This window comes from Mirounga angustirostris, unplaced genomic scaffold (genome assembly GCF_029215605.1).
Source record: "Mirounga angustirostris isolate CCGP_5_RB_7025 unplaced genomic scaffold, mMirAng1.0.hap1 SCAF_4, whole genome shotgun sequence".
Lineage (NCBI taxonomy): Eukaryota > Metazoa > Chordata > Mammalia > Carnivora > Phocidae > Mirounga > Mirounga angustirostris.
In genome coordinates this window covers 185455928-185480356 of record NW_026991712.1, presented here as the reverse complement: position 1 = coordinate 185480356, position 24429 = coordinate 185455928, and the positions used below count along the sequence as shown (strand labels likewise).

General features: G+C 44.2%; 1 protein-coding gene across 6 annotated transcripts in view; it reads left to right on the top strand.

Moving 5' to 3' along the window:
• Positions 1–24429, top strand: part of LOC123860119 (calmodulin-binding transcription activator 1-like) — a 745788-nt gene that overhangs the window by 87646 nt on the left and 633713 nt on the right. For 2 of the 6 annotated variants that reach the window (XR_010411131.1, XM_045898805.3), the window contains one exon: positions 6658–13445. Coding sequence is in view for 3 of the 6 variants with exons in the window: in XM_045898805.3 (XP_045754761.1) it covers positions 6658–6735 (78 nt within the window). In the remaining 3 variants the exon portion in view is untranslated. Of the gene's footprint in view, positions 1–6657; positions 13446–17595; positions 21207–24429 lie in introns of those variants that run through there. The other 4 variants (XM_064590028.1, XM_064590027.1, XM_064590029.1 and 1 more) reach the window with 3 other exon arrangements.

Genomic DNA, 24429 nt, shown 5'->3' with positions numbered 1-24429 from the left:
AACCAGAGAAGGAAAGCCAGGAGAGCAAACATTCTGGAAGAATGTGTTTCAAAGCAGAGAGAGTGACCCTCTGTGTCAAATGCTGCTAAAGGTCAAGTAGGATGCAGACTGAGAATTGGCTGTGGATCTGGCAGCATGGAGGTCGGTGGTGACTTTGATATGAGCTGGATGAGTGAAGTGGTGAGGACAAAAGCCCTGTCCCAGCTGGTTCAAGCAAAAATGGGAGGACAGGAAGCGGAGCTGCTGCATTTAAAGAGTTCTGCTTTCTGCTGCCCAAATGCAGGCTGTGAGGGCAGAGTAGGGTTTAACCTGGGATTGGGATTTGCCGGGGGAATACTGATGGTGGGGGAAGGCACAAGGTTGTTGAGTGCTGGTGTGATGAAGGACTGCATACTCTAAACCAGACAGGTTAAGCACGAGGGAGATGAGGGCATTGAGAGGCCATGGCATCAGGGGGATTCGAAGAATAGGATCAGGAATGGTTGGAGTAGGGGGGGCGCCTGGGTGGCTCAGTCGGTTAAGTGTCCAACTCTTGACTCTTGATTTCAGCTCAGGTCATGATCTCAGGGTTGTGGGATCGAGCCCTGAGTTGGGCTCTGCTCTGGGTGTGGAGCCTGCTTGGGATTCTCTCTCCCCTTTCCCTCTGGCCACCCCCTTTCTCTCTTAAAAAAAAAAAAAAAAAAAGAATGTTTGGAGTAGGGATAGTCAAAGAGAGGGATGCTTGAATTTGATATTGAAGGAGTGCAGTTGTGGTTAACATCAAGGCCTAGGGCAGTGCTGTCCAGTAGAAATATAATGTGAGCCACATGTGTAATTTTGAGTGTTTTGGAAGCCATATTTTAAAAAAGTAAAGAGAAATAAGTGAAATTAATTTTAATGATATGTTAGCTCAATATATCTAAAATACCATGGAATATGCAATCAATATAAAAATTATTGAGATATTTTACATTTATTTTGTAGTAAGTCTTTGAAATCTGATACGGATTTTATACTTTCAGCACATCTTTACTCAGACCAGACACAATTTCAAAAGTGCTCAGTATCCACGTGTGGCTCATGGCTCCCATCTTGGACAGGTTGGGGATGCTCGTGGAAGTATGGTTCAAGGTTATTAGAGAGGAGTGGGTCAAGGAACAGGCCAATGATTAGGAAGGATTGTCTGCATGGATCTGAAACCACTTATGCCTCCTGATGAGAGTAACAGGGTTGGAGAGGCAGAAGGGGGATGCTGTGGCTGTTGGTAGGATCTGTGCCTCAGTGGCCACTGTTCTAACCTGCCTGCCAAGGAACATTTCCTGACCCTGATCCTGTCCTACTTCTCAGAGCATCTGTGAGGTTCTGAGGGATTGCTCTTTCCTCATTTCAAATCCAGGTGGTACCTCCTTGGGATGATGGGTTTGGGACAAGATTTCTGAGTCACAGTGAAGTATCAAAACACAAGGCCATAATTTTGATAAGCTCTTCCAAAAATGGCAGCTTTTTACTTGGGTTTTTATTTTCATCCAGAAGGCTTTTCATTGACTCACTAATGAAAATGTTAACTCCATGTGGGCAACTCATTACAGCCATCCCCGTGCCCTCCCCCTCAACCCCCCCAGAAAAAATATCCTTTAGATTCTTACCTTTATTTTGTCATATCTTTAGATTTCTATCTTTATTTTGGCATAATCCTTGAATACCTCAAATGTTAGTTTATACTTCATCCTAGATATGTTTGAATCTCTACAGAAGCCAGCATTTGGTAGCTTCGAGGCAGTCTCATGTGATAGAAGCAACAGCATACAAAACCTGCCTGTCCTCATCCGATGCTTTTGAAAGGGCGGGCATGGTCAGCCTTTTACTCTGTAGAGGAGTTGTATATATATATGGCGCGTGTGCACGCTCACTCTGTTACGTGTGTGTGTGTAATAATTTACATAGATAAATTTATATATTCGGCTTTGATCCACAATGTGTGTTTAAAGATTAATAAAAATTGATGATGGGGTCAGAAGCTGTTTTTTAGTCTTGTAGGCCAGGAAAATTAAACTGTTTTGAAAGGGTAAATAGGAACACCTCAGCCACTCACATGGTCTTGGTACTTTCCATACCAATAATGAGCCCCGGGGAAAAAGATGCATGGATACTCCTATTCTGTACCTTTATCAAGTTTAAATTATTTTAACTTCTCTTTAGTTTGTTTCCTGTCATATTAAGATTAACAAACAAACAAACAAAATCCTCAAAAATCCTACCAGCCCCAGTGTTTAGGAAGAGTCTGTTTTGAGCCATGTGTTTGTGAACCTCATGTTCTTGGATGACCTCTGTTTTGAAGGAGTAATTGCTTGTTCATTTCATATGAACTAATGTCACAAGAATGTGGGGTCTAGGTAGTTTGTCTTGTTAATGTCCAGACTAGTAATTCCATGAGGGTGTCACAGAGTCTACCTGGTCAGTAACTATGCACCTGCTGTAAATATAATGTCCTTCTGGCACCAGTGTACTCATGTGAAAGGAAACTCAGTAAACACAATTTAGTAATAAGGAAAGCTTACTCATTACATAAGTTTTCTTAAACTCTCTTTATTCTAATTAAAATGTTTCCATCTAATAGGGAAGTGGGTGAATACTAAGAACTGGAAATTAAGCAAGAAATTAAAAGAACATTGATGGCTTTATTGCAGTTTGTTTTGAGATTTTTCTCTCCACTAAATGGTGGTTTACTTATAAAGTCACTCCTTCACACATAAATCTTTGTGACGAATGGACTGGAATTTATTCCAACAAAAGAAGAGCTAGTTTATGATGCCACTTGTAAATGATAACACATGTTATGTACGAGAACCAAAGCATTAGCTTTTTAAAAGCATTGTTAGCATGATTACTTAATTTGGTCCACACACAATTCTAGTTTCTTTGAAAGTGAAGGTCAGTGTGTCTAGGAGACTAGGGAAGTGAGTGCTTTGACATTTGTTCATTGTTTTTTATTTAGATCTGGGTCACTAGCATGCTCTTGGTATAATTCTTGCCTCAAAAAAATCCAAAGCATAACATTTAAACTTGTACTTTATTCCTTCAGAAATTTACTGCTGACACTGAAACTTCTCCCTAACCAAAGCGGATACTTGTTCTGTAGTGGGCAAGCCCTTGCCCTCCCTTGTCCTAGAACCCTTGTGCAAGCCAGCTCTCTGGATGCTTCTCTGTGTTGTCATCTGGATTTGCCTTTATTAATAAAGCATTCATTAACTCAGAAAGCCCATGTCTGCATGCAGATGTAGGTGGAGGTGTTCATGAACAGATACAACCTGCCCCCCCTGCTCCCCCAGCCCCCCTGCTCCCACCCCTTCCCGGTTTTATGCCTGGCAGACAGGCTCCTTCTGGAGGCCAGCCTGGATGTCACTTCTTCATGAGTCCTTTCCGCGCAGCCCGCCCTGATGGCTCACTTTTTTTTTTTTTTTTAAGATTTTATTTATTTATTTGACAGAGAGACAGTGAGAGAGGGAACACAAGCAGGGGGAGTGGGAGAGGGAGAAGCAGGCTTCCCGATGAGCAGGGAGCCCGATGCGGGGCTCAATCCGAGGACCCTGGGATCATGACCTGAGCCGAAGGCAGACGCTTTAACAACAGCCACCCAGGCACCCCTGATGGCTTACTTTTAATGGGCACTGCTTTCCATGTCCGTCTGAGGACCCTTGCCATAGCATATTGTAATTTGTCTCTTTATTTTAGTCCCCTAAACCATGAGCTCCTTGGGGCAGGTGCTAGACCTCACTGATTTCGCTTTCCCTAGAGCCCAGCCCAGCATGTGTGCATGGCTGTGAGTGATGAATGTGGGTGGATGAAAGAGGAAGAGGTGGTGGGGTAATACACTTTCAAGCCAAAAAGTTAAACTTAATTGTTTTGGGGGAAGAGAATAAATACTATTTTTGTTTATATAGGTCTTAAAATTTGGGTGGCAGAAAGCAAATATACAGAGAACAAGTTAGAATTGGCTGTCTGATTCCACAGAGACAGTCACATTTTGTATTAAAAAATGTAATTTACCATTGATCGCCTTGAAATCTTCAGTTTGTTGTTCTGGTGTCTTAATTAACTAATTACTTAATTGAGTAACAACTAGGGGAATAGATCATAAATGTGAGGATGTTCCTTGTAAGAAGCCCACCGCTCTTTTCTTTCCGTGATGTGTCCTTTTTAGCACCATCCTCGAAGCTTGTGAAACTGAGCTGCCTCTCTGCATTGGACACATGCTTGAATATGATGGTTCTTTCATAAGTATCTGGTTCCATAGGAATTCACTAGTTATTAACGCTTCTATTGAGTCAATTTGAGGTTTCGTTGGAAATCATTCCCATAGTAGAAAAACAAAGTAGCATCATACATCCTCCCCCTGCAACCAGCTCCCAAATTCCCCTCAAAGATTCATTAGCACGGTGTTCATTGTTTTACCCGAAATCACTCACTTTTAAAATGGCTCTTCCCCTCCAGTAGCACCTAAGCAACGGGAGGTAAGTGAGATCAGAAAGAACAGACCTTCTGTGGCTTCCTTCCGCATCAGTGTGCGTGTGGTGGTTTAAGGGCCACTGTGGAAGTCACCTGTAGCTTGTTAGGATCTTACGTAATTAAGGAAATGTTAGTCCTACTCCTCATTCAGTATTCCTTTGAAATACTGCATTCCTCTGACCTGTGAAGCTGCTTGGAAGTAACGAGTGTTGGTGCTGAGGATTCAGTTTGAGCAGTCCACCTTCTCAGGCCCGTGCTTCATCTAATGGTGTCTAGCAGGGGAGCCTCTCGAAGCATTGTGTTCTGTTGCATCAATATGTACTTAGACACGCTAATCTGAATTAGAGAGCTGATTGTACATAATGACTCCTTAGGGATGCCGTGGTAGAAAAAAGAAAACAAAAACTTACGTAGTTTACTGAATATGCATAGTCAGTAAAAAATTCTTCTAAAATTAGTGTTAATTGAATCTGAACCTTGATCACCTTTGAACCTTTAATTTTTAATTCGATCCCTTAAAAAACTCTTGTGGCCTCTTAAAGATACATCCTACAACCAATAAAAGTTACGCTGTAATGATTATAAAAAGGCCAAGTTACCATAGGGAAGTGTCAGTTGTGTGGATATATATGTGAATGAATAGTGTGTGTGTCACATTTATACGTGTTCATACACATACACAGACATATGTGTGTGTTTAATACACACTGTGGTTTGTCTTTATTCAGATACCTCCTTCTTTCTCTGTCTCTGGGAAATGGGGCACATTTTCTTCAGTTAAAAACAGAAATAGAAGCGATGGTCTTGACCCATTTTACACTTATTTATTTCAGGCTCTCACCACACAGTTGTTCATGGGCGCAGCAAGAAGAGGGACCCACAGAGCTGGAGCCGTGAGGGCTGGCACCCTGGACTTGCAGCTAGCAGAACTCATAGGGGGGCCTTGCCATCCTGCCGCCCCATGTCTGGCTCCAAGATAATTCCATTAGTGAAGTGGTTGCACTTAAAACCCAAAGTTAATTTGAACTGAATGTTACTGAAAATGAAGTACATGCAAGTGCCTCACTCTTGCTTTACCCACAGTTGTTATGCGAGAGACCCACAGTCTGACGTGGCTGTGGGAGAGCAGGTCTTTACCCACATGCCACCTGGTCACAGAGGCCTCGGCGATCATCCTCATGCCCAGATGCCACTCTTGGTCCCCTTCGCAAGCTTCTCTTTTCCTAAAAGCACTCATCTCCAGAGTGGTGATGTAATTATGTGTTGGTTATTGTCTGTGTCCTGCAGGAATGGAAGCCCCACGAGGGCAGAGCCTCCGTCCTGTCCTGTTCCTGTCTTCAGTGTGTGGGGTAGGGCCTGGCTCAGTGTAGAGTCTGAACGAATGCTGTTGAATGCATTGTAAATGGGTCCACTGGTGTGGCATCCTTTCTGAATGTGCTTTTAATTTGCCTTTTATAGATAACTTTTAAAAAATGATAAAACAGTGAAACTTGGGGGTAAATATAAAAATTTTGTTGGGATTGAAATAAGTGACAGTGTTTTTGAGATGCCAGAGCCAATCAGGGCTTTAGGATATTGAATTACAAATTTACTCTCTGTTCCGGTATCCATGCCTTCTGATGAAGCAGAGGAAATAGATGTAGGAGAGACAGGAGTCCTGTCTCTGGAATACAGGGGCACCTAGGAGATCTTGCAGTTTGGGTTCCAGACCACTGCAAGAAAGCGAGTGTCACAATGAAGTGAGTCCAATGCATGGTTTTGTTTCTGGTGCGTATGAAAGCTGAGTTTACACTACATTGTGATCTATTAAATGTGTTAACAGCATTATGTCTAAAAAAATACTGCTGGAACATGCTAACCATCTGCGCTTCCAGCGTGTCGTGACCTTTTTGCTGGCGGAGGGTCTTGCCTCGATGCAATGGCTGCAGACTGCTCAGGGTGCTGGGTGCTGAAGGCTGGGGTGACCGTGGCGATTTCTTACAACAACAGTGAAGTCTGCTGCATAGATCAACTCTTCCTTCCACAAATTCCTCTAGCATGTGATGCTGTTTGATAGCATTTTCCCCATAGCAGAACTTTTTTCAAAATTGGGCTCCGTCCCCTTGAACGCTGCCACTGCTTTATCAACTAGGTTTATGGAATATTCTAAATTCTTTGTTGTCATTTCAACAGTCTTCACCAGGAACAGATTCCATCTCAAGATGCTCGTCCATAAGAAACAACTCCTCATCTCGTCAAGTTTTATCCTGAAATTGCAGCGATTCGGTCCCATCTTCAGGTGCCACTTCTAACTCTAGTTCTCTTGCTGTTTCCACCACACCTGCAGTTCCTTCCTGCACTGAAGTCTTGAACACCTCAAAGTCATCCATGAGGGTGGGAGTCTATTTCTTCCAAACTCCTGTTGTGTTGATATTTTGACCTCTTCCCGTGAGTCATGAAAGTTCTTAATGGCGTCTAGATGGTGACTCCTTTCCAGAGGTTTTCAGTTTACTTTGCCCAGGTCCATCAGAGGAATTCGTATCTAGGGCAGCTGTCGCCTTATGCAATGTATTTCTTAAATAGTAAGACTTGAAAGTTGAAATTCCTCCTTGATCCATGGGCTGCAGGCTGGATATTGTGTTAGCACGCATGGAAACAACATTAATCTCGTTGTACATCTCCATCAGAGCTCTTGGGTGGCCACATGCATTGTCAATGAACAGTACTATTTTGGAAGGGATCTTTTTTCCTGAGCAGTAGATCTCAACAGTGGGTTAAAAATATTCAGCAAACCATGTTGTAAACAGATGTGCTGTCATCCAGGCTTTGTTGTTCCGTTTATAGAGCACAGGCAGAGTAAATTTAGCATAGTTCTTTAGCATGGTTCTGGAATTTGCACAATGGTAAATGAGTATTGGCGTCAGCGTCCAGTCACCAGCTGCATTATCCCCAAAAAGAGAGGCAGCCTGTCCTTTGAAGCTTTGAAGCCAGGCACTGACTTCTCCTCTCCAGCTATGGAAATGCTTAGATCAGCCTTCCAGCAGAAGGTGTTTTGTTTACATTGAAAATCTGCTGTTTCGTGTCGCTGCCTTCACGAATCCTCTGAGCTTGATCTTCTGGAGAACTTGATGCAGCTCCTGTATCAGCTCTTGCTGCTTCACCTTGTGCTCTCATGTTATGGACACGGCTTTCCTTACACCTCACGAGCCCACCTCTGCTGGCTTCAGACCTTTCTAATGCAGCTCCGTCCCCTCTCTCAGCCTTCAAGAATTGGAGCGTGAGGGCCTTGCTCTGGATTACGCTTGGGCTTAAGGGAATGTTGGGGCTGGTTTGATCTATCTGGACCATTAAAACTTCCCCCATATCAGCTCTAAGGCTGTCTTGCTTCCTTACTCATATGTTCACTGGAGTAGCACTTCTAATTTGCTTCGAGAACTCTTCCTTTGCACGCACAACTCGGCTTTTTGGCAGGAGAGGCCTCGCTTTCGGCCTGTCTCGGTTTTCAACATGCTTTCCTCACTGAACTGAATCATTTCTAGCTTTTGATTTAAAGTGAGAGACATGGGCTCTTCCTTTCACATGAACACTTAGATACATCGTAGGGTTATTAACTGGCCTAATTTCAATATTGTTGTGTCACAGGGACAGAGAGGCCCGAGGAGAAGGAGAGAGACATGGGAACGCCTGGTCTGTGGAATAGTAGGACACACCCAGTGTTTATCAGTAAAGTTTGCCATCTTACATGGATGTGGTTTGTGGCGTCCCAAAATAGTGACAGGAGCAACATCAAAGATCACTGATCACAGGTCACCATAAAAATATAATAATAATAATGAGAAAGTTTAAAATACTGCGAGAATTACCAAAATGTGACCCAGAGACACAAAGTGAGCAAATGCTATTGGAAAAATAGCACCGATAGGCATGCTTTGGCACAGGGTTGCCACAAACCCTCAACTTGTAAAAACTCAATACCTGTGAAGCCCAGGAAAGCAAAGCAATAAAACAAGCTGTTCTTTATTTTAATACCAAGACCTCTAGTGAGAGTTTAGAAAGAAGCATTGAAAAATAAAAATAGGTAGAAAGTAGACATTTTTAACTTTTCCTAATATTTAATAATTTAAAATAATAGATTTTGGCATCAAGTAAACAAGATAAACCAAAATATTTCTTAGATCAAAGGGGCATTAACAAAGACACGGAGGCAGTTATTCTGATGGTACTAACAGAAATACTTGTGTTCTAGAACACCTACATGTTGCAGGTGTAGGTGTTCTAGACCTCTTTATTCCTTGAGTGCTGATGTAGGCCACAGTACCCACATGTTCTTGAGAACCTTCAAGGAGGATTGGTTGGTTTGTTTGTTTTTAATACAAAGGTCAAAACCCAGGGAAGCCGTATCCTGTGACGTAGGCTGTTATCTCAAGGTGAGTTTATTTGGGGCAGTAAGTTGTGCTAAACTGGTTAAAGAACTTCAGCTTCTCAGGTATAGCGTACTGCGTTTGTCAGATTGTGTTCATTTCGTTGTGAACCTCAGTTGTTCATTGCACACTGAAAGAATCACCTAAAACCAGGAAAACCAAAGGCCCAATTGAGCTTGAATTTTATGTCACGTAGAGGTACCCAGCATTTCTGATCAAATCAGTAAATATGTTTCACTTCCTTTTAAATAAAGTGTGAAAAGCAAAGAGCAGATTTTTATGTACCACAAAGTAAAACAAAAAAACCTTTCAGGGCATAATGCATTTTTCATTAAACTTACTGCTGAACTATTTTGATTATGTAATCTTATCCTCCCATGAAAGTATAAGAAGTGTGAATTTTCTGGGGTGAAGAAATAATTGCAGAAGGTGGTTAATGAGGCAGAACTCACAAATCTGCATTTATAGTTTTGTGGGCAAATAAATCATCAGTGGAGGATACAAATGTAAAGAAAAATTCTTGATTGTGTTCAAGAAATGCAAGGTTGAACTTTTTACTAAAATAGAATTTTACAGCCTCTCCGAGGGATGTTGTGAGTATTAAATAAGTGTAATGTGCTCAGAATAGCAACCCAGGGCGTAGTGAGCACTAGGAAATGTGTGCTCTTTATCTCTTACAAGGATTTTAGTACAAAAGACTAAATCATGTTTTAATCATGCGTAATAAACCGAACTGTAATTTAATGTGGTGAATGTCCACTTTAACTCAATCAAGAATGGCTTTCAAAGCAAGGAAGATCCTGAAACGTTTTTCTTTGGGCTCTTACGCGTATGTGCCATGTATGAGATCCCGGGACAGGTTACCCAGGTGACAGCCTTAGAGCCAAGAGATGCAGGAGCAAATGTGTAACTCTTAGCTGTATTTTGAAATACATTATTTTCATAAATCTGAAGATTTGATTGACTGACTTTTTTTTTTTAGCATGCCCTGTTGCTGTGTGTGTGTGTACTGCTAAGTTTTATGGAATTAAATCGAGATTTATGACCGGCAGATGCCTAAAGCCGCTGTCAAAATTGCATACCTAGCACTTCATTGATTTGAAGTTTTCATTCAACATTCCTGCAGTTTAAAATGGGACAGAAGTTTTTCAGGAATGGTTGCATGAGTTAGTGCCCTCTGGTGGCACACAGAGGACGTCAGGCAGAGAGGGACTGACCTGTGAGCCTGCAGCAAGCTCTTCTGAGGAGGAGCCATCTTGTGATTGGTTCTTTTCTGAGAGCTTTTCTTTTGGTGGGTTTTGAAAAGGCCTGTGGTGGTTGATTTATGCCCATCTGTAATTTATTTTTCGTGTGCTGGGTGCTCGTCAGTGCCCTAGTCCTTTAAGCCATGGCCCTGGAGTTGACTAGTAACAGCCTTATAGGGAGCCTTTAGCAGCGTAGTCTAGGATGAATTTCTGGGTGAGAGGATTTTCAGGTGAACTTATTGGAGGAAGGTATACCAACCTTAAGATTTTCCAGGGGGGATCAGGACATCCATTTTTAGATGCATCTCTTAATTTGCCTTTTGAAGAGGGGAACGTCTCACTTCTTGGATTGATGGCCTTTGGGTGACTCAGTGGTGCCTCTTGAGACAAACCTACCCAGTGGACTGGAAATAGGTGGGCATTTGTTGTTCATTTAGATCTTCCCTGGAGGGCAGGCCCCCCGCCTTTCCTGCCTGGGTCCTTCAGCCAGACTCGCTTATTCTGTGGGCTTTGGGGTCAGGCGGACCAGGAACAGCATCCCACCCCCAGCTCTGAAAAGCTGTGGGACCCTGGGACAGTTGCTCTATCTTCTGTGAGTTTCCTTGGCTGTGCGATGTAGCTGCTGCTGCCTCAAAACCCACGTCAGGAGCTGGTTGGGCTATCGAATTCTAAATTATTTATTTGACAGGGAGGGGGAGCATAAGTAGGGGGAGCGGCAGACAGAGGGAGGGGGGGAAGCAAGCTCCCCGCCGAGGAAGGAACTGGACGTGGGGCTCGATCCCGGGACTTCGGGATCATGACCTGAGCCGAGGGCAGACGCTTAACGACCGAGCCACCCAGGCGCCCCTAAAAAATGAACTTTTAATCTTGAGTAATTTTATACTTACGGCCAAGTTGCAAAGGTGGTACAGAGTTTACATATTCCCCTTATCTGGTTTCTCCTGCAAGCCTCACTTTGATACTGTTGAGGTTTCCTGATAACTTTTCATATATAATCCCTGTGAACTTTGATCATATTTGGCTTAAAGTGCCAATTTAGCACTTGGCTAAAGCTGAAGTGTTTGCCTGAATAACTTGAATTCTGCTGAAGATGTGGCATTTGCTTCCAGATCGTCCTTCTGTTTTTACCGTGGTCCATGTCTATGACCACTTGACAGTAGAGTAGTCTTTGATTTTCCAGGATCTTAGCACCTAAATAGTTTCCCCCTTGATGCAGTTAATGAGCTGTGCACGTACAGGGGAGATGAGGCAGGCAGTTGGCATCAGCATGTCACCCGGGCATGTTGGCACCCTCGGCCATGTCTCACACCGCCACAGTTTAAGTCAAGGTAGAAACATGTGCCTATTCACAACAACCCCAAATCCCCAAAACATCTCTTATATTTGGAAATACAAAAACAACTGATGCAGCTTCCTAATCAAAAGCCCACCAGCTAGTTTTAATATATAGATAGTCTGTAATTAGTATATAAAAAACAGTAGCAGCTCACATTGTATGTACCATTATAGTCTAAGAAAATGATATCACAGACAATATCTCATTTGGTTTCTTAACCCTGAGAGATCGGTGCGGAGAGCTTTGTCACTTCTTTTCGTGTACCTGGATGAAGAAAGGGAGGCCAGGAGGTGACTGATGGAGGCCAAGTTCATCAGAGCCAGTCTACACACGACTGAACACCTCTCGCCCAGGCCTCCCCCAGCACTCCTGCCATCATGCGGCTTTGGAAATGCTCTTTTCCCTCTTTTATGTTGGCTAAGTTCCATCCCAGTGATCATATTTGTGCTTCTAATATGCACATTTTTTTTGGATACCTAATTGACAATTTATATTATTTTGTTTCAACTCAGATCCTTCCTGAATATTATCAGATCAGCATTATTAGGCTTGGTTTAACAGAATCTCACCGTCCTGGGCCATCAGGGGAAGTCACAGTCTGTGCTGACACCGAGCATCCGCAGGCCCTCGTGTACCTGCAGCCTGGTCTGAGGCCGCATCCTGTGTGTGATCTTTGGGCTGTGTGTTGTGCTGGAGAGAACCTTGGCATTGGAGATGTGTGGGACATTTTTTTTTTTTTTTACAAGAACCACAGAGATATTTGAGTCAGAAAATGATGTAGTTTGAAAAAATGATAAATGGACCAGGTTCTTGAAGAGCTGGCAGAACATCTTATTTATACATTTAGATCTAATCAGAAAACAGAAATGAGTCTCCTAAGAAAAAAATTTTTTTTGCAAATATAGTGCTTTTATATAAATTCTAATGTCTGTTTCTGTGGTATAAAACTTAATTTTGTCATTTGTTTGTTTTTGGTTAGGTTTCCAATTCTAACCGCATCCCATTTAACCTTTCTGAAACCATGAGGTCAGAGGAAGCCAGGTGCTGGTGGCTAGTGGGCACTTACTCCCAGCCTGTTAAGTCTCACTGACCACTTCAGTGAGTTTGGTGGGTGGTTTTTCTTTTGTTTTTAATCAGTAACATAGACCCATCTATAAAGCCAAAGTCAAGTGTAAGAATTAAGATATGTTTTCATCTTTTCAAGTTTTATGAGTCTCATTAGAGAACCATCTTTTTTTTTTTTAGAGCTGACAAAGCATCCGAGCGCTTGCCTGGTTCCGGCCTGGCACCTTAGAATTCTGGAGCCACGTCCAGGGTGAATCCCTGGTGGCTTTCCTCATGGCCTCTAGCGGGGGTGGGTATGCTGCTCCCTTAATAGCAGCTCCAGATGTCACGTGGGAGAGATCTTTGCTGTTGTTTTGGTTATCCTCTTCAGGTTGGTGCCTTTTAGGAAGTTGTAAAACAGATGGGGCTGTCCGGCTGGACAGAGAGGTCGGGTAACCGTCGATCTGAGACCGTTCCTGCTGATGTGGGCAGAATTCAAAAGGAAGTTTTAGCTTCACGGACACGTCGTGGAGAAGTTGCATGCGTGTCATGATAGGCCATGTCCCCATCAGGGGGAGTATCGTGAGACAGACCCCGAGAAGGTTGGACTGGGGGCTGCTGGGCTTCCATCAGCTGGCGGACTTGGCTGTGGATTGCCCAAGATGGCTACCGCTTCCCTCTCTTTGAGTGGCGGGTCTGTAACCTGATCGTCAGTCTGAGAAGGGGGTGTTCTGTGCTCACTTGGGGTTTTCTGACACTGGAAAGAAGAGTAGGACTTTAGTTGTGTAATTTATAATAATGAACAAAAACCTCAAGCCTGCTCCCCACAAACCATCCAGTTATCCAAATATTCATTCAAGTTATAAATTTCTTTGAGCCGCAGGACACTTTTTTCCTTGTCTTTTTCCTTTCTGTTTTCTTTCCCCACCAGATAGATTCACAGTGAAAAATAAGACAGGCTCCAGTATTTGCATGTTGAAAATTAAGATCCGTGCCCAGAGGCGCCTGGTGGCTAGCACAGTAAAGTAAGTGGAGAACTGGGGCAATTGTTTATTTGAAAGTTGGGTGTGACATATGAATGAGCCTATCTTTTTTTTTTTTTTTAATTTTATTTATTTATTCATGAGAGAGAGAGAGAGAGGCAGAGGGAGAAGCAGACTTCCCGCAGAGCGGGGAGCCCGATGCGGGACTCGATCCCAGGACTCTGGGACCATGACCTGAGCCGAAGGCAGACGCTTAACCATCTGAGCCACCCAGGCGCCCGAGCCTATCTTTTTAATACCCACCCATCTGTCCTGGATTGAAACAGGCATTTGGAGTAGGTTTTGCATTTTAAGTTCAATTTTGAGAACCAACCATTCACGGTGAATGCAAAGTTGCTGGAAGTTTGTTTCAGAAATGATGCCACCCTTTATTTCTGTGAACCCAATAAAAATGGCATGGACTGAAATTTAATTATGCTGTGCTGAATATTTCATGTGGAATTAAGGGGCAAGAGTTGCCTTTACAAAACATTAAGTTTGGAAGGAATAAAGGCTTTGTAGGTTCTTTGGAAGATACTATAATTAAAAGATTTGCTCAAATGTATTTATCCCCTTTTGAAGAGTTTAAAGAAATCCATCCCTCCCTTCTTAAATTGATTGCCTCTCAAACATCAGCCCCGCTTGGCAGTAAATACGGTGAAGTCACCGCTGCTCTGCTGCTCTGACGGCTTCTTTCTGTTAAATGTAAAATAGGTTTTTAATCTTCTGATTCAGATGTTTAATAGAGAGTAAATGTTTGACTTGCTTTGGTTTCTGCTGAACCTGTATTTAAATCCACACAAACAGTTTGAATAAAGTGAAAACATCACTGGACTAGCTATTTTAAACATTTCAGGATGTGAGAATGCTAAATGGGGTTCCCTTTTAAAACTAGAAATGGTTGCTTGCATTTACATAATTACTGTTAACTAGCACAACATTTTACATGGTGACAAACGCAGGGTGGAAAAAGTATCTGTTTAAAAAAGCCTGGTAAAAGGAAGCTGAAAAGCTCTGTGAACAGCTGCTTCATGCAGAGGGCTTTGCAAAGCCAGGGGAAGGAAGCCTTTCCGTAGGGAGGGTGATGTCATGGGAGGAGGCAGGTAGCCCAGGCAGGTGCTTGGGGACGCTTGCAAGCTGTCCCTTAGGCCGAGCTTACAGAACCTTTCATTCAGAAGCGGGAGCGTAGGTATTCCTAAATCTGCTTTTCGGTTTTGGAGTGGGTACGGCGTTCTCTGTCCACGGTTAAGTGGTGTCTGGTGAGGTTGAAGTTCATTGTTGGTGAAAAGTGCCTGGGAAGATATTTGTGAAAATAAAGACCAGTGTTTCCTCATCCAGATTGAGCAGTCAGTACCTCCAGTCGGAAGCCCAGGTGTGTCCTTGATTCTGCCCTTTGTCCCCTGCCACATGTGGAACCCACCTGTCAGTCTCTTTCTCCTTCTCACACGTGCCCTGCTGTGTGCGTCTCTGCCCGCGCCTCTGGAGGCTGGGCTGTCCTCGTTTTCTTTGCCTGGACGTCCGTCCCCTCTTCCTATCTGGACTCCTGTTCCCAGTCTCGCTCCCCATGCGGGGACCAGGGTGATGTATGAAAGACATATGCGGGTGAGGTCACTAGCTTGCTTCAAAACCCTGCAGTGACTTTCTACCCATTTGGAATGCACTTGGCTCCTGTGACCTGGTCTCTGCGACAGTTTAAGCCCTACCGTTTGCTCTTCCTCTGGACACATCGACCCTTTCCACAGCTGGAACACACCCCATGTGCCTCTCTTTTGCAGTTTTCTCTGCATGGAGTGGTGTCCCCTCCTACCCTGTGTTTGTGTGCTGGCTTCTTCATACGTCTCAGGTCTCACCTCAAACATCATCTTGGGGGGGCCCTTCCCAGACAACGCACGCTAGCACGGTCCTCCGTCACTCTCTCATGTGGCATGCTTTGGTAGCATTTATTACTGTCTGAAATTGTCTCTTGTATTCCTTTCCCTTTCTCTGCTCTCCTGCCCACCCCTCTAGAACGTGAGCTCTTTTAGGGCAGGAGCCTGTCCGTCTCCTCAGCTGTATTCTCAGCAGCTACGGGTGCCCGTAAGTGTATGGTTGCCACTGATGAAGTGAATGCAGGAGAGGAGCCCTGGACAGCACTCGTGTCCAAGGAGGGGGCTGACCTGGTAGAACTGGGCACCCAGAGGACAGTCCTGAAGTCCTCATTGTCTCCGGATGGTTTCTGGAACCGCTTGGGAAACACTCTAAACCTCACCTTTGGGCACTGAAAAGTTGACATTTGGAGGTTCAGAGAATGGCTGTGGACACGGTTCAGCCCATGTCCCACGAGAGTTGGGGATCTCGCTCATGGCTCCCTGAGTGAGTTGAAAAGTCAGTATTCCCAGTGCTCTTGGTTCAGGGGAGCTCAGCAGTGGGGGCTTTGCTCCTTGCTGGGGGCGGTGGCACAGCTCTGCCTGACTTTGCCGGAGACTGAATTTGAACTCACCCACACCCAGCGTGAGAGCTAGACCTCATTTCTGTGATTGCCCCTGCGGCATGATGATGCACTATGTTCCACATTCTTTCTGGGGCTAGGGGACAAATCCCCTAGGATACCAGTTATTTGCAGAAGTCTAAACTTTGGTGAGTAGCTTTTAGCTTCCTTGGTTCTCCTCTTGGCTACATCTCAGATTTTTAGGAGGAAAATGTGGTGAGGCTACAGATAGCTGGAAAGTTGATGAGGATGTTTGGAAGTAGTTGAATTGAACCATTCCTTCATGTTCAACTTTCTTAGGGAAGGAAAGAATCACATTTCCAACTCATGGCCATCTCAAATATGATAGGCCGCTGCAAGCTGTCTGTCAGAGCATTTACTTTGGTCTCAAATATGCTAGTTAGGGACTGGGTTGTAGAACCCAGGAGACCTGTCTGCTTAAGCAGAAGCTCCACTGTGCATCCTTCCATTCTTGCTGTTATCTTTATCAGGACGTTGTTACGGTGTTGGGTTGTTTTAGTAAAAACACTAACTTCTCAGTTATTTTATAGTGAAATGGATCTTCTTAACCGAGACCTAGGGACAGAGCCCTTGAGCCGGAGCATTTGCATTACTTTTGATTGAGCATCAGCTCATTAGACTGGATTTAAAAGGAACCCCCCCCCCCCCCCCCCCGTTCTGTGTGACTGGAGCCTCGTGCCACCCAAGGCATGGTGTCTTGACTGCCTGGCCCCCACTTGCCCGGCTAGAGAACAGACTCAAGCTGGAGGAAACAAACAGGATGAAGGCAGGCAGAGTCAAGAAAGGGCCTGGCCTGCCTGAGCCAGAGATGTGTGCAGTGGGGTGGCTAGATAGGGCTGGAAAATGGGTTTCAAGCAGCTTATGGGGGGTCTTGTATGTAAGAAGTGGGCAACCACAGTAGGTCGTTTCCCCTGAGAACCGAGCTGATGAACTGGGGTGTGCGTAGGGCTGGCTGGGGGCAGGGAGAAGAGCTGGGAGAACGTCCCGGTTCTTGGTTTTGTAGTTACTGGAAACTGGGTATGCTTGTCTTTCCTGGGAGCCATTTCCCTCTCTAACAGACGCTGCGAGAAGCTGTCTACTGCATACCCCTGAGTTGTATCTCTTTTCTGATTTGATCCTTTTGGTCGATTGCTTTTGAAGTTAAGGTTCTGGCTTGGTCAACTGAATATTAAAAACAGACTCCCATACATACCGGGCTGGTAAGTATTTGAAGAGCAGTGACTTTCCCGTGTGGATGATGAGCACACTTCACATTGTGGTTGACACACCCCCAGTGTATATGGTAGTTACTGTGTAATTGTTTGAGCGTGAACCAGGGTGTTCTGGTCCAGCCTGAAGAAGCGAGGTTGCCCCTCCAGAAGGGCATCCTGTTTGCGTTTTCCTGGCACTGCGTGTGAGCAAGGCATAAGCGCCCATTTACTGTTGTTCCCATCTCCTTTTCTAGCCTTCAAAAAGCCAAAATGATTTCCTGCCCGTAAATTGCTTGGTTTTCTTTTTCTGCTCTTCCTTTCGTGGCCAAGATATTTGCAGAAATTTCTGGCTAACCAGCCGTCCGTAACTTTCCTCTTCGTTGCAGATGCTGTGGTGAGTGGTATCTGAAGAGCCCCACAAATCCAAAGTTGTTGCCTTAGGAAAGCTGAGATTCCAGCGTTCAGCCGCTGCGGCGGGGTTTACATTCCTTGTCTTGAGACTGTGTTTGACTCATTAAATGTTTCAAGTCGGTTGAGAAACTTAAATATTTGTTAAAATTCAGTGTGTCCTGACTTAGAGAAAACGAATTACTGTGTATACTTTATAAGACCCATCTTTTGCCCATTCCTGAGCTTGTAGTGATGATGAGGCTTAAAGATTCTGTCTTTCAGGCAGACAAGTTAAAGTTCGTAGACAGTGAGAGAAGGCTCCAGCCGTGGGGAGCAGTTCTCCCACATGGCATTGGCGTTGGCTGAGGATGGTACACACGGTTTCCAGGGAAGAGATCAGGAAAGACGCTGCAAAGGGATTTTCCCCGACTCTCATCTCAAGGGGAATCTCCTTTTTGCTTCAGCTGGCCAAGCTTAGCTGGCTCCTGCCTGATTCCTAGACCGACTTCCCGCCCTCTCATCACATAGCGGCCCTCCAAGCAGGTGCCTGGTTGATGTAGATCCCCTGGTTTGCTTTGTTTGAACTGTTAACCTTTTTAATGGTGAAGTGGATGATCTAGATCGAGCACCAAGGTACTCCTGCCTTACATCCCCTTCATGTGCCCAGAGGCCCACAGCTTGCTCTCGTGTGGATCTGTAGGACAGAGCAGGTAGTCCTGTAGGGTCCGTGAGGTCATCTGTACCTCAAGTGCTTCTCCGGGGTGGGGGAGGATTTGCTGTCCCTGACAGTGCTGCTGTCCCCATGGAAGTGTGCCCAGCCTGCTTATCTATCTGAGATGCACCACGGATGATAAATAATAATCACGGCAGCATGATTGCTGAAAGGCAGGCTCCAGCCAGGGTGTGCTGGGTTGTAGTGTTTTCCTGATGGATGGAGCCTATTCTGGGAAGCAGCTTATTGTCTCACGTGAACAGGCTTTCTAAAATAAATGACTGCTTTCTTAATATTTTGAATCATTTTCTTCAGCACATGTTTTGTAGCCGTGGTTTGAAAGCTTGCCAAATATATGCCTTCGCACAACTCCCTGTAGGGCTGGATATACAACCAGACCAAACAGAGTGATTTAAGGTTGAACATAATTGGGAACTCAGCAATCACTTGCCTTGCATTTGATAGAATGGCAGCAGAGTGCTCTGGAGTTATTTCTCCGTTAAAAAATTATATATATAATACACACACACAAATGCACACTCGTATATAGTCTCACCACCTCATAATAAAGAAGTCGTGTCTGAAACCACTGGCCAGAAACACCAGTGTGAAAGTTATTACTTGGCTTTTGTGATGGAGGCAGTAATGAGCTTCAAACAGATCCTAGTAGCCAATACCACAGATGTGACTGAGGACCTTAGTAAAATAGTATAAGGTTACGGGATGGAGAAAAATCAGATGGTGCCAGAAATGCATCTTAAACCCAAGCCCCCGTCAAGACTTTCATCAGGTGATGTGTTCCTTGTTTCTGTGCACTTCAGTAAGTGAGCCATAAACTGGTGAACTTGGTGCTGCCTCCCTGTTAAACAAGGGGCTTTGGTGTTTACATTTCAAGTGCTGCCGTGTGTTTGGGATTGTTGGGCCGTCGGTCTCCTGTAATTGAGACCTTTTCATGTGCCTCTTGTGCAGTGGGAAAAATGCTGTCGACAGCCCCACTTCCTGGAGCTCTTTAGAAGATGGAATTGAGAGCTCTTTGAGAAGTCATATGTGGAATCCAAGTTTGTTTAGCAGGCCGAGGGAGATCGTCCTGGCAGATGTTTGTGGTGGCTCTCCGGATCGCAGAGGGTGGAGGCGCTCCCTGGCGTGCTGGCTCCTTCAGGCTCATCGCCAACCCCGGGGCTGTGCAGGAGGGAGGGGTGTGGGGAGGGAAACCATGCCTGGCACAGCCACCACGGTTCCCTGATGATGGCGTCCCTTCGCCACGCAGTGACACAGCCTGCCGCCACCCCTGGTAAGAATGGGAAATAAAACTCTGAGGTGGAAACGTTGCTATCTCAACTTACGCAATTACAGTGAATTTTTTCCAGGGATTCCCCCCCCACCCCCACCGCCATGAAAGTTTGGACACTTTTCTAGTCATTGAAAAGCTCCTGTCTTTTGGAGTTTCAGACAGTCAAATAAACCCAGCTCCAGAATTTAACTTTTATTTGCAAACAACATGATTATGAAAAATCCTATGGAATATGTATCTGTATATTCTCCCCCTTAAGAATATGTGAATTCAGCGAGATACAAGATACAAAGTCAGTTGTATTTCTGTATTTTAGCAAAAGGTGAAATTAGAAAATCAGTGTCACTGGCAATAGATTTAGAAACATCCAGTACAAAAAACTAAGAATGCATGTACGACCTCCGCCCTGAAGACGAATGCATTGCTGAGAGAGATGAGAGAAGTCCCGCACAAACAGAGGGCTAGGCTGTGGATTGGAAGACTCAATATTGTTAAGATGTCTGTCTGTTTTCCCTACGTTGATTTAGGAATTCAGTGCCATTCTAGTCAAAATTTAGACAAGCCGATTGTAGTTTATATGGAAATGCAAAGGACCTAGGAAAACCAAATCAGTTTTGAAAAAGAACAAAACTAGAAGATTTTGTTGCCTGATTTTCAAGACTTCTTACAAAGCTACAGTAGTCAATCTAGTGTGGTATTGCCAAAGGATAGACACCTAAATCAGTGGGGCAGAAGAAAGAGGCCAGAAATGGACCCACACATTCATGGGCAGTTGATTTTTGACAAGGGCGCAGGGCAATTGAGTGGAGAAAGGATGGTCTTTTAAACAAATGGTAATGAACAATTGGACATCCTATGCAAGTAACATGAACCTTGACCCGTACCCTGTACTGTATACAAAAATTAACTCAAAATGGATCATAGATCTAAGTTTAAAGTCTAAAACTTTTATAAAACTTCTAGAAGAAAACACAGGAGAAAGTTTTGGTGACCTTGGAATAAGCAGAGATTTTTTTAGATACCAAAAGCACAATCCATAAGAGAAAAAATGGATTTTATACTCCATCAAAAGTTTAAAAATTCTGTTCTTCCAAAGATAAGACAATGAAACTACAGGCCACAGACTGGGAGGAAACATAGGCACAGCATATGTCTAATACTCTCATCCAGAATATATGAACTCTTTAAAACTCGGTAACGTGAGTTATTAAATTGGCCAACTTAAAAATGGGGAAGAGATTTGAATAGGCATGTTAAGATCTACAGATGGCAGCTTAGCACATGAAAGACATTCGGGGTCATGAATTACCAGAGAAATGAAGTAGAAACCACAGTGAGACTAGCTGGCACATACCTGTTAGAATGTCTTCCAAACAAAACAAAAGCCTTGGTAATACCAGCTCTCATACCTTGCTGGTGGGAATGCAGAATGGTACAGCCATTTTGGAAAGAAATTTGAGTTTTCTATAAATCTGCACTTAAAAAAAAAATTAAATCTACTTAAAATATGGCCCATCAGTTCCACTTGTAGGTATTTACGTGAGAGAATGAGAGGCTGTGTTCATACAAAAACTTGCTTGTGAGCTGTGGCTTTATTCGTGACTTCCCAGAACAGAAAACCCAGTGTCATTCTGCTGTCGAAGGCCTCTCTCAGCTCAGTGGAACACTACTCAGCAGGGAAAAGAGGCAAACTGATAGAACACAGATGAATCTCACGTGCATTGTGCTTGGTGAAAAGAAACCAGACTCAAAAGGCCACATACTGCCTGATTCCGTTTATAGGACATTCTGGAAGAGGTAAAACTACACGGAAAGGGAACAGATGCGTGGTTGCTGGTGTTGGAGGTGGAGGTGAGTTGACTACAGATGGGTACAAGGGAACTTTTCTGTGTCTTGATTATGGTTGTGGTCGCACAACTATACATGTTTGTCAGAATATATAGACCTGTACACTTTGAACATGTACTTCACAAAAGAAAGTATATGAAATTAACATGTGGAAAGGTGCTCAACATCATCCTTTGTAAGGGAGGTACAAATTAAAGCCGTTAGGTGTCATGTTTTACGTTGCTGGTGGTGTGTCATGTGACACAGCTTCTTTGGACGCCTATTTGGCAGTTTGTATGAAATCGAACATCTGCATTATGATCCAGCAATTCTGCTCTTCCTGTTTACCTTAGAGAAATGAGAATACAGTAGTTCTCCGTTCCTCGAGGTTTGCTTTCTGCGCTTTCAGTTACGGGGAGCAAATGACCCTGCCTCTGACGGAGCGTCAGAGGGTCAGTAGTCGCCTAATCTGTGTTCACCTCCTTCATCTCATCACGTGGGCATTTTATCATCTCACATCACCCCAGGAAGAAGGGTGAGTACAGTACAAAGGGAGAGAGAGACCACAGTCACCTAACTTCTGTTACAGTGTATTGTTATAATTGTTCTATTTTATTAGCTATTGTTGTTAATCTCTTACTGTGCCTGATTTATAAATTAAACTTTATTACAGGTTTGTTTGTATAGGAAAAAAACATTAGTATAATAGGGTTCAGTGCTATCCATGGTTTCAGGCATCCACTGGGGGTCTTGGAAGGAATCTCCTGTGGATAAGGAGGTGCTCCTACATATGTTCACAAAAGGACTTGCACAAGAGTGTTTATATAAAGCCCCAAACTGGAAACAGCCCCAAATATCCATCATCTGAAAAATGGATGAACAAATTGTTATCACAATGGAATTCTACTGAGCAATAAAAAGAATGAACTGCTGATACAACCATATGGATGGATCTCGAAAACAAAAGAAGTACATACTTTATGAAACCCATCTATGGTGATGGAAGGTGGTTCTTGAGGACAGAGGGTGGGGGAAGGAACTGGAAAGAGAGCGAGGAAATTTAGGGTGGTGGAGGTACACTAAATCCCATTTTAGGTTGTGATTGTGTGGGCATATGTTATTGTGAAAACATCAAACAGATTCAGATCCATACATTCTATTTGATGTTAATTATACCTTAATAAAATTATCTTAACTCAGTTTTATAGTAGACATTTTATTGAATTTTTTTTAAACCATTTATTCTGTTTGGTCATCATTACGTGCATTTTGCATAAACCCAGGTTTTTGTGTGGTACATGTTGTTGACATTGTGCAGTATCCCACTGGGGCATGAGGAAAGGCTCAGCTTCTGATCGCATGGTTTGACATAGCCCACAGCTTCAGAATGTCAAAGGAACAGGTAAGTAACCCCGTGTGTTTTGGCTCTGTGTCCTATAGGATCTGCTTTTATTGACTGGCTCATCATGTATAGGATCAGTGCTGTGGAGAACTTGAAGACTCCCATATACCTTAGTCATAGGGGCAACCCCTTCTGGAAGCTGATGTGGCTGGAATTCAGCCCTTTGGACTGAGCTGGATGGGTGGGACAAGGGATTGGAAAACAGTCTCTTGCTCCAGCTCGCTTTAAACCTCAGGCTCTTGCTTTGGTCTTTCTTTTCTTGCTACACTCTCTGTGGGTACTGTCATCCGTGGGCATGGTTTCTACCATCACCAGTCTGTTGACGATTCCCAAATTATCTGCAGTTTGTGCTCTTCTTCTGAGTCAAAACTCTCCAGATATCCCTTCTGTATTGCTCTGTCCTCTCTGCTCACAAATGTGCTGTTATTTTCATTTTGTGTAAGGTTTCTCTCAAACCTTTCCTGCAACTGCTTCATCTCTGCGTTTCCCTTCCTGTCCTCTCCTCAGCCGCAAACGTCAGGCGTAGACATCTACATCCCATGCCATAGAAACGTCTCCTGTTAGGGTTCACTGAGAATGCTTGTTACTAAGTCCTGTGGCCTGGTGTCAGCCCTCCTCCTTCCTAGCCTCTGTGTACCGTGTATTAATGTTGACTTTCCTTTTTTTTTTTTCATGGGGAAAAAGTCTTTCTCTCCCTTGGCTCTGTCTGGGTCACAGTTCTCTCTCCTGCTTTGCTACACGGACCCTGTCTTTCTCCTGGCCATCTTTTGAGATTGCAGTGCCTCAGATTTGTGTCCCTGGCTCTCTTTTCTCCTGTGATAGAACTCCAGCCTGTATTCCATTACCGATGGCTTAAATTTCCACTTCTACACCCATGGCACCACATCTGGATCTTTAGGCCCTACCCCTCGCCTGAGTCTTACATCTTTGTTTCATGTTGCATACCGAACACTTGAAACTCACTGTGTCCCAAGCCAGACTTACTGTTTTCCCTCCATCTGATCCTTTGTCTGTTCCACGGTGTCCCCTGAGACTGCTAGCCCAGGCTCACGGCTTTGGTGTCCTCCTTGATACCCTTTGGTGCTACCTGGAGTCTGAATGGCGATCCACAGGTTCTGCCTGTCTTCTCCGTCTCTCCCAGCCACTGTGCCAGTGTGGGCCCTCATGACCCCTGGATTTTCCTGGGTCTCCCTGCTTTGTTCTTCCTTTTCCTACAACCCACTTCTGCCTTCATCTGAAGGCAGTTATCCCTACTCTGCAGGTTAAAGCCGCAGCTCCTTAGGATGATAGTGAAACCCTCTGCCCATGCAGCACCTGTCCCTTCTGCACCTGGGTGATGGGAACACCCGTAAGTTTCAGTTAAATTTTCCCTCCTCTCTGTATTGTCCTCGTCCCCTGGCAGAATGACTTGTTCCCCGTTCGGGCTTTGTGTGGCACTTCACATGTTTCCTTCTTAATAATTTGTGCATGTGTCTGTCTGTCCACATTGGGGATCATACCTACATCTCTTGTGTGTGTTCTGGGGCCAGACAGCCTTTCCATCCCTGCCCTGCCCCTGTGCTCCCACACCCTCTCCCTGCTCCTACACATGCCCCAGG